This window comes from Mytilus trossulus, chromosome 1 (assembly GCF_036588685.1).
Source record: "Mytilus trossulus isolate FHL-02 chromosome 1, PNRI_Mtr1.1.1.hap1, whole genome shotgun sequence".
Classification (NCBI taxonomy): domain Eukaryota; kingdom Metazoa; phylum Mollusca; class Bivalvia; order Mytilida; family Mytilidae; genus Mytilus; species Mytilus trossulus.
In genome coordinates this window covers 68,801,484-68,812,730 of record NC_086373.1, presented here as the reverse complement: position 1 = coordinate 68,812,730, position 11,247 = coordinate 68,801,484, and the positions used below count along the sequence as shown (strand labels likewise).

The 11,247-nt window shown below is 34.3% G+C and overlaps 1 protein-coding gene across 1 annotated transcript; it reads right to left on the bottom strand.

Annotated features, from left to right (window-relative positions):
- Positions 1 to 6,953: 6,953 nt before the first annotated feature.
- On the bottom strand, positions 6,954 to 9,568 carry LOC134691668 (uncharacterized). Its single transcript, XM_063552263.1, has 2 exons — positions 9,104 to 9,568; positions 6,954 to 7,848 (listed from the first exon to the last, which is right to left on the bottom strand). The coding sequence occupies exon 2, from the start codon at positions 7,842 to 7,844 to the stop codon at positions 6,954 to 6,956; it is 891 nt and encodes a 296-aa protein (XP_063408333.1). The 5' UTR covers positions 7,845 to 7,848; positions 9,104 to 9,568.
- Between the last annotated feature and the right edge of the window lie 1,679 nt (positions 9,569 to 11,247).

Here is an 11,247-nt window from a genome sequence, read left to right as displayed (position 1 = left end):
TTTAAAAAGGGTGAACGATACAAGGCTGAAAATTATAGACCAATTTCACTCACTTGTATTTGTTGTAAGTTGATGGAACATATAGTGACAAGTAACATCATGAACTATTTAGAGGCAAATAACATACTATACGACCTCCAACATGGTTTCCGAAAATCTAGATCATGCGAATCACAACTTATTCAATTTATACAAGAACTTCATAACAACAACAGCAAAAATATACAAACAAACCTCATTATTATGGATTTTGCCAAGGCCTTTGATAAGGTTCCCCACAACCGTCTACTCTACAAACTAAAATACTATGGCATTCAAGGTAACACTCTAAAATGGATTCAGGCTTTCTTATCAGACCGTACACAAACAGTGGTAATAGACGGAATAACATCAAATACAGCACCAGTAACATCAGGTGTCCCCCCAAGGAACTGTCCTTGGGCCTATACTCTTTTTAATTTACATTACAGCTATTACATAAATGCTAGCAAGACAAATCTTTGTTTGGCTTGCTTGCTTTGCTTGTATCAATGTTTGCTCAAGCATGGCAATTAAGATAGGCGGGGCTTCAGCTTGTATACATCGTACTTAAATTTTATAGGGCGTTATGTTTGAGGTTAAGGACACTAAATTTTAAAACATCACAAGATGACAAATATACAGTGCAATCGTAGAAATGGCAGCCAAAAACAATGCATTTTTTTCCCTCGAAGATATACATTTTTATCATCAATCATAAAAGACTGCCGTCAAGTACTTGTAGTAAAACAAAATAGCTATTCGAACACACCTACTCTGATTTTGTGATTCATTACATAGATATTTTATTTGACCCATAAATTTCATCTTTTAGTACTGTGCTTTGTTTATGTTATAAAGTCAAGCTGTAGCTTTGCAATATAAAAATGATAGGATCTGAAGCGAGATGGTGTATCAAGTATTCTTGCTTTGTACGTTGTAGATGACCTGTCCGTTTTAGTCAAAGACATACATGTACAAAGTAATATTGTTAATCCAGCTCCATCTACTTCAATAGAAAATAAAATCAAGAACACCAACAACAATATAACAGGAAATGAACAAAATACAAATATACAAGTGCATTTTCCAACTTCCATGTGTTATCCCACAACCGTTGACAATTTCGTGGATTTGTTAAAAAAAACCAACAAGACACCGTGTATCCAGATTCTACGTAGGTGGTATCGACAAACACAATTCATGTGAAGAATCTATGCGTGAATAGAACAGCTTCTGCGCAACTTAATATCGATGCTCAATGTGAAAGCTTAATACGGGATCCTTCTTTTTGGTCTGAAGGCATTTTTCTAAAAGAATGGCTTCCATGGTCAGGTTTTCTATCTACAAAGACCGAACATCCATAAATGTCTTTAAACATAGCATGTTGGAACTGTCGCGGAATTATGTCTGCAGTACCGTATCTACTAGAATTCTTAAATGGTAATAAGATTGATGTTATTTGTTTATCTGAACACTGGCTTAGAAAATCACAATTCCACTTCCTTAATTCAATCGATAAACAAAACTATTTAGTACATGTATTTGGAAAATGCGCCGATGAACACTGCCCTGAAAAATACAACTTTTTGGAATTTTGGGTCCTCAATGCTCCTCAACTTTGTATGGGTTTTGGCTTTTTAATTATTTTGATCTGAGCGTCACTGATGAGTCTTATGTGGACGAAACGCGCGTCTGGCGTATAAAATTATAATCCTGGTACTTTTGATAACTATAGCGCCCGTGGAGGTGTTGCGATTATGATCTCTAAAACTATATCTCCGTATGTCACAGAATTAGTAATTGATAGCAATAGGATATGTGGTATTGAACAAAAACTTCCTAATTTACCTAGTATATTTTTTCTGTCCATATACTTACCAGCAATAACACAACCCAACGAAGCATTCGTCAATGAACTTGAATACTTAATGGACACATACAAATCGTATTCGAACCATGGAACGGTGTATATTCTTGGTGATTTCAATTGCAAGATTGGTGGACCACGATATTCGTTTACTCAGGATCGTCGTAGTCAACCTCTTGAAAGTCTCCTTATTGACAATAACAGTATATCATTACATGTTCAGGACTTTGCCAAAGGTCCGGTATGTACATTTCAATCTATTAAATGAGGATGGTCCTAAAACAGGGATAGATCACATAGTCACAAATAACGAAAATACACGAGATATTTACAATGTGTTTGTCCCAGACGAAAGCATTTTTAACGTTTCTGATCACAAGCCTATCGCGTGTACTTTACTAATTGAACAATGTCATGCTGATAGTGACAACTTATACGAAAGTGTTATGGCTGACAAAGTATCGTGGACCAAAGCGTTAGAAACGAATTCAGTTAATGACTATTCATTTGCAGTCTCACAATTTTTATGGTCTGTTCAAATGCCGTTACTACCAGCGACGAAAGAAGATATCGAGCTCTACTATAAGACTATTATAGTTGCTGTTCAAAAAGCTGACAAGGAAACACTCCCACATAAGCAATTTGTGAAACATATAAAGCCTTATTGGACGAAAGTCGTAGATCTATCACACAAAACAATGTTAAATAAGCGCAGTTTATGGATACTGAACGGGAAAATTCACGATAGAAGCGATCAGTTCTTTGCTGATTACAAACATGCAAAACGGACTTTCAGAAATGAAATGGATAAAGCTTACAACGAACATATTATGAACATTGCCAACAGAATGGAAGAGTCTATCGACAAGATCAAAGATATGTATGGTCGGTCTTAAAAAGCAGACGTAAACAGAAAACTTTTTGTCGTGAACTAAATTTCAATGGAATAACTCATATAAACGATAGTGAAATATGCAAAGCATGGGCGGACCATTTCGAATCCTTTTTTCAGTTCGATAGCAAGTTAACAAATTCAGAAAACAGAAATTTGGTAAAACTCGAAGTGAATAAAATACGACAAACGCAGAAGGAAATCAAAGTTCCAATTAACCCATTTGAGTTTGAAGAAATTTTCAACATTTGTAAATGTTTATGTAACAACAAATCTACAGGTTTAGACAACGTTTCATATGAGCATATAAAATAGGGTGGTAAAACATTGCAAAAACACTTATGCAATCTATTCAACCTAATAATACAAACACGTTTTACTCCTCTAGATTGGAAAACAAGTGTAATTATACCGTTATTCAAAGGTGGAAATAAAAACAAAACCGATCCCAATTCGTACCGTCGTATATCGTTAACAAGTTGTATTGCTTTAAGATATTCGAAAAGTCTCTTTATCCTCGATTCGACTCCTTGTACATAAAGTTTCCACATCAATCTCAGATGGCATACCAAAAGGAATTATCAAGTATCCACGCTTCATTTAACTTACAAGAATCGATTCGTCATTATATTGAACGTAACAGCGATGTTATAGTTGTGCTGTTAGATAGCACGAAAGCTTTCGACTCCGTATGGCATGATGCATTGTTTTATGAACTGCATAAATATGGAGTTACCGGTGATTTATGGCTGCTCATAGATGAAATATACAGTGAGATGCGTAGTTCTGTACTGTTCAATGGTAGGCTCGTTGGTTTGAACTAAAACGAGGCGTTCGCCAAGGTGGCGTCTTATCAGCTCTGTTATATTTAGTATACAAAAACGATCTTTTGTGCGACATTGAAAATTCTAAATTGGGATGCGTTCTTCTAGATATCAGTGTAAGCAGCTCTGTTCAAGCCGACGACATTGCGTTACCCTCAACAACAGAAAAAGGAATGCAACACCTTATTAACATTTGCCAGACATATAGCGAGAAGCGGGCATTCAAATTTTCTCCGACTAAAAGCAACGTCTTACGTTATTCAAAGAAGAACAAGAATGTTACAAGCAATCTTACTTTATATGATGACATGACATCGTACCACTCGTGACGTCTGCCAAACATGTCGGTATTCTTTTGAACTGTAAATTTATATCAATGGACCAGACGTTGAATGCTTGTAGAGTGTTGCGATCAACTGCTCTTTCAGTTCTAAATTCTGGAATTCATCCATCAATTTTTAACCCTTTGACGTGTTCCAAGATAATACTTCAAATATGTTACAGCAAAGCTCTATATGGTTGTGACGTCGCGCAAAATACTGGTGATAATAACGTAACGTCGGAAATATAGCAAAAAGCCGTCTTATTTTCTTGTTTTTTACGTAACGTTTTTCTAATGTGATTTCTAATGTGTAAGCATTGATTCATTCAGGTTTTTTTTCATGGGAATATTTTTTTTCAGTAAAGATATTCATGTATATTTTATTTAACGAAAAATGTATATATATATATATATATATATACAACTCGTCTAAACATTATGTTTAGACGAGTTGTATATACATTATGTACACAGCCATGTATCACCATCATTGATGGCGATCCGATGGATACATCTGTTGTAGGGTTGTCACTGACTCAGACGTACTTATATATATATATATATATATATATATATATATATATATAATGTCTAAAAATAGCAACAATCAACATTCAATCTAATTAAGCGTGGATCAGTTTGTGAAAATAAACTGATACAGTTACTGAATTAAAATTATATAAATGTCTAAGAATATAACTAAAACACACTAATTGATACATTAAAAAGTTCTATTAGATGTTAAATAGAAATACGCAATATTTCGCTAAACAAATTAGCTTCATCAGGCGTGTGCATCTCTCAAGGTGAAATCGGATGCATGACAGAAAAAATCGAACATCTATAAATGTGTTAAACTTTTATTCCAACTTCATGTAGTTGTAGCTACAAACATATTTTATGACCGAATTAATATGTTACACCCATCCCTCAAATCTTGTATAGATTAAGCTACAAAAATATTTTTTCTGTCATGCATCCGATTTCACCTTGAGAGATGCACACGCCTGATGAAGCTAATTTGTTTAGCGAAATATTGCGTATTTCTATTTAACATCTAATAGAACTTTTTAATGTATCAATTAGTGTGTTTTAGTTATATTCTTAGACATTTATATATATATATATATATATATATTTTATATTTTTTAATTATAAGCAGAGCCACGTTGAATCATTTCATTTGAATCGGAAAGGTCTACTAAAATATTTTATGAGTGGCTAAACAACAGTGCATGATGTTTTATAATTTAATTCTTATTTCAATCCAAATTGTCCAATACAGAAAGAATGTCTAGATGGGTGTCCTCTGAAATAGTTATACGATAAGAGGCATCTACATCAGCAAGTATGTATAGCAGAGATTTCGTCGGTACCAAAGCAGTCTTTGTCTTTAAAAGTTTATATTTTAACGGATCATTGTCACTGATTTTGTCATAATAATGACCCCGGAAAACCTCGAATCCAGGGGGATATGTAGCACCCCAGCTGTCACTCTCTGCTGAATTCAATACGTGTGAACCTTTGGAAATTTTCATTAAATAATAGTCAAAGTTATCATCGTCGGTTTTGACAGCCACAACAGAGTTTATGGATACCAAATCTGATATGTCTTCTGAAAGAATGTCAGTGTCTTGTGCTACTTCTTCTTCGTTAGAAGTTTGTGTTATTTCGCGTGGCTTAATAGTTTTCTTTACCCCGTTTATTTCTACATTTAAACAGTTAAGATAATTCCCCAAAATGCATTGATCGCACGTGTAACAAGAGAGATCGGAATATTGATTTCATTACATGTACTAGTAAAAACATGATGTATTTGTCTATTTTGCTGGATCGGCTTAAATATTTTGGAATTGTGTCTATCAATTGAGTCCACATATCGAAATACCCTTCTTTTAAATAATGCACTTCTTGGCTTTTTAAGGCTACTTTCGCAGAACGTAAATAAATCCTTCGCATTCTGAATCACTGTATTGCCACGTAGAACAGATATGTCCGCCTGTCTTTTTATAAACCCCCCCCCGCGGCATCTTGAGGCCCTTTTGCATGGCTTGTTTCAAAGAAATTTCTATGGAATGTTTTATATCCGAAATCAGGGATGGCAGTAGATAAACTTCCTAAACAGTGCCGCGATTTATATTGGCTAGAACAACCGTCTGTGAATTCATGCATATGATCAACTGTGTATGATATTGAATCTAAATATTCCTTAACTTTCTTTTGGACATATTTTGTAAAATCATTATCATGTTGCAGGTCCGGGGGAATTACGAAAAAATGTTCCGTAATTATTTCCGGAAATTCTTCTGTACTGTCTACACCATCGTATTCTAAAATGGCGTGTCGGTGCATGACGGTTACATGAATGCTGCATTCAGTTCTTTGGAAGTAATTGGATTGGATTTCTTCTTTCTCGACACAGCGATAATTTTCCGAATAATCGTGGATGCATATGCAATGATTGACTGGCAAGTTCTGAACAAGACTTTTAAGTTGATTGTTTTGCCAGTTTGATCGGTGCTGGTGAGCGGGGAAAGTTTCGAGAAGCTTTTTTAAATTGAGAAACATTTCGTTTACGCTAGTTTTCTTTTTTATCAGGGTCAGTCGGCGCCTTACATTTTTACCCTTCGATTTTTCAGTAATATATTCATATTTTTGCCATTCAACAGTTGAAGACGACTGTGATTCGTTGGGTGAAAGTTTGAAATTACCAACTCCGCAAAGGCTACATTTTCGGTCAAGACAATTTTTTCTATAAAATCCATTTACTTTTGGACATAGCGTAATATGTATAAGGTCTGACATTTTCTCAAATACGGGATAGTCACTTTCTTGCGAATCGGTTTCCCTGTCACACGATTTTCTGAACTTCATACATGCTTTGAAAACAAGGTTTGCTTCCACGTGATATCTACAACAGCATGTATTTCTATCTTTTTCAGATGCAGGTCTTACGAAAAACGGTCGAAGTTTCTCCAATGCTCTTTGTCCAATTTTAATTTCCGGATATTTGGCGACAAAATCTAATTACGCATCAGTTTGTGTTTTTTCCAGCACGTGTGTCATATGCGAAGTATATAAGTTTGGTCCCAATCGTTCTCTTTTGATATCGGATTTGTTGCCGGTCGGGTGTGATATGCCATCAGAGAGCCAAAAGTTATAAACTGTTTTCTTTGTTTCTTCTGAAATGGAATCTTTTCTTGTTTTCTGTTGCGTAAGAGCCCATGCAGACGATTCACTTTTAAGAATTCTAGACCTAATACGCTGGCCTCCAGCAACCCTTCTTGCTGGCAAACCTAAATTTTTACACAGTTTAATTTTACCTCTCGAGTTTGCTAAATTTTCCCCGCTGATTGATGCAGTAACAGAATTCATTACCGAACGTGCATTCTTAGATCGCTTTAATTTTGTAGATTTTATTATTTCTTGAATATCTGCAACGACGGCCATTTCAACTGGCGAAACTGAATGTTTCAGATTAGCTATTGTTGGCGATCGAGGGGATCTGCGGGCCAAATAAGTCGATATAACTGCGCATCGTTTAGATGGAGATTTTGGTAAACCTTCTTTAAATTTTCTTAGGGCTCTGGCCTTTTCCATTCTGTTTTTGAAAACATTTGAACCTTCTGGTACAACAAGTGACATTGATGAAAGTTCTACATTTTTTTTACCTCTGTGTTTACGGACATTCATTTTATTTTTCAGTTTTCTTTCATTTATTTTCTTAGATTTCTCCCTTTGTTCTCTCTTTTTTCTTGCATTAATCGTTTGACTATATGTTTTTGTCTCGCTCTCTTTATTCTTGTACAACTTTCCATAAGATTTTCTACTCGTTTCATTTTTCTGAAGCCTTTTTCGTTCTCTGTTCCTAATAAGTATTTCCTTAGCCGAAAGTTTACTTTTTTTTCTGTTATTCATATTTCTGAAAGCATATTTATATTTGAATGTACACAAAATTTTGGTCTGATTTTTTTAAGTCCGATTATTTTAATTGATTGTTGGTTTATAAATACATTCAATAATTAAATATGAGTCTTTTTTGTCTCGTGTTTTATTTTTTTGGAACTAATCATTCTCCTGAAACACCAGAGATCATTTCGGTTGTTTGAAGGGATTGGTGCCTCTTGTTTTGTCTACGAAAATTATCTAATATGGTAACTCTTCTTTTAGATTGTTCCAGAACTTCCTAAAGTCAAATCATTTTTTACGAATTTTAATATAGAATAATATTTTTATTTCATTAAGGGAGCAACCATTTGATTTTAATCAAGTTTATCCTGGGTTTGTTTGCCAACTGCTCATCCTGCCCTTTTAACCCCACCGCAGTTCGCGCCTGTCCTAAGTCAGGTACCTATAGCTTTTGTTAGTCTTTTATATTTTTTTACTTTTAGTTCATCTCTGTGTTTCGAAGTGAAGAGTGGCGTCCATTTTCTTGATCTAGTATACATTAGGATTTCGGGGCCTACTCAAGACCTCCTCTGGGTGCGGGATTTCTCGCATGTTGAAGACCCATTGGTGGCCTTGAGCTGTTTTCTACGTTTTGGTCGGGTTGTTATCTCTTTGACATATTCCCCGTTTCCATTCTTATTCATTATTTTTTTACTCGAAACTCCTGTCTGCCTTTTTTTTACACTCAAAACCCCTGTCCTCCCTCTTTTTCAAATTTCATTCTAGCCCCCCCCCCCCCCCTTAAAAATCAAATGGAAGCTCCCTAAGGCAAAAACATGCCCATATCGTTTCATGTTTGGAGATCGATTCTTTACAAGTTCTTCTTATAATTTCTTTTGCGTATTGACTCTGTGTGAAATATGACGTTTCATTATTTTTCGACGTTTTTTGTCTCATTGGACATTTTTTCTGATTTTTCTTTTCTTTATTTGCGAAAAGGATAAAATATAAAAACAGCCAGTATTTATATTATCATGTTCAGTATTTGTTGTAATTTTTGAAATCTGTATCAGTATTTTTCTTCTGATTTAATCGCGATACATCGTAGATCCCGAAATCGTCAAAATGGAATATTTGTTTGGATTTCAGATGATACGGGACATTTTTTCTGATTTTAAATTTTTTCAATAGTTTTTTAACAAGTAAACTAAAAAAGTTTGGTACCAATTTAAACAGAAATGTTTGTAATTTATAAATTATAAATATAAACGATATCCTTTTAAAATTACCTTCAGTATATGAATTTGATCTTCAAAGTTTGCAGTTGGAGTCTAGATTATTTGTCACCATTACAAGATCAAAAAGTTGCTATGACGTCATTTTTCTACATGTATGACGTCATATATGTAAGTAAAATTATGTAATTCAAAACTTTACATATGGTTCTTAATTCCTTCCAAATGAGAACTACCTTTGGCTACTCAATCCATATTTCATTCTCAAAAATGTTTGGAGATCTCAATGTTCAATGTTACGCATTACACGGCAAAATTGCCTATTTCATAAAATTTAGCGCTTCAAATCGAAACCTATTCGTGAAAAAAATATCATGAAAAACAGATATTTTGTTGCCATTAGATTGGGTAACGAAAATTATTTAGCGATTCTGCAAATTGTTGCGTCCTAAACGGACAGTTAGCCTTTTCGCCGATTTTTCTCGAATCACCTTCAAATTGTCACCAGTATCTTGCGCGACGTCTGGTGAGTTATGGAACAATTTGACTCAAACAGAACTTACGATGTTAGAAAGATCTCACAGATTTGTGTGTAAAATTATTAAAGGACTTCCAAAACGAACCCGTTCTGACAAATGTACAAGTCTTCTAGGTTGGTTTTCAGTTGAAAGCATTATCAACAGATGTAAACTTTTATTTTTTGGTAGACTATGTAGGTTAAAGTCTTCTGCGTTACCGAAACGAATAATGATAAGCAGACTTATGGAATTCAAACATAAATGTGTTCCAGAACAACTTGGTTTTATACCTGACAACATAAAGCAGCCGAAAAATATAACATTACAGATTATATTGTTAATTTTGCAAATACTGGTTCTTTCCCATCAAAAAAACTTTGGTCAGTTATTGTAAATCAGAATATAAATGCAAGTGAAGAAACATGGTGGTCTTACCGAATTTCATGCGATAATGACTTTTATATGTTTAGACGTATTCATTCTGCAATCAAACCGCATAAAGCATGGACGCGAAACAGTTTCCGGAACTTCGTGCCTCCGCCAAGTATGTTATTGACTTATGTTCTATAGTACGTTATGAAGATGAACATTTACTTTGGAGCAACTATATCACCAAGATCTAACCCAGCTGCTGTTGCTGCTGCTGCTGCTGCGAGGTTAGATCTTGGCGATATAGTTGCTCATCTGAAGAATGCTAACTTCTCATATGTCTTTGAAGATTTGTTTTGAAAACCCAAAGGACATGACTACGACTATCTTGGAAAGGGCGTTGTGTAAATCGGATATCCAAGTAGGCTACGAATTTTCCGCTGTTGTACTTATTTCACATAAATTCCTATTTATTGCTTTTAAATTATAGGAGATGTAATGCTTTTCCGGCGTTAATACAAAACCCATGTAATCGGGTGAGAAGGGCTTTATAAAATATAGTGAGTGATTTTGTCAATGTTTACATAAAAATAATTTAAAAGTGAATTCAAGTTTCTATCCTAGTTCCCGGGTTTCCTTATCGGTTATTGTTCATACGTCATTGTTCCATTTGGGTTTTTTTTTCGTTTTCTTTTCGTTATACAAAAAAAAGATGTAACGAAAATCACCAATACAGAATAACGCAACAATATACACCACATCACTAATCTTGATTCAAGGCAATTATAAAAGAAACAAAGAAAAAACGATGAAAAGCATTTCCCCAAGTTTTGTTTACTTCACATATATATACTATATATAGAATCGAGGCCAACGTCCCTCTTTTAAGGCCGTATGTAGATTTGTGTTGTTGGGCTACTTTAAGAAAAGTTGAACGGACTTTACTGAATCGCATTCATAACGACGTGCGCATGATTTTATTAATCATTTCAAAAACATATTGTGTTTGAATAACGAAAGCTTAATGCTCATCTACAATAATATAAGCTATTTTCTATGTTCTATTCATATTTGCTGGAATATAATATATGTGTATTACCCAGATCTGTGTTTGCAAATATGCTTATATAAAAACAAAGCTGAAATCTTGAATCATTAATTAAACATTTGTTTGATCTTGTCAGTTTTACTAGACTATTGCAAGTTTTCTCAGTGTTCCAACTATTGATTAAGTAATCATTTATTAGCATTGGTTTGTTCAAAGTCATGCAGTTGTTCATATTTAGCATAGCAGTTAGCAACACATACATT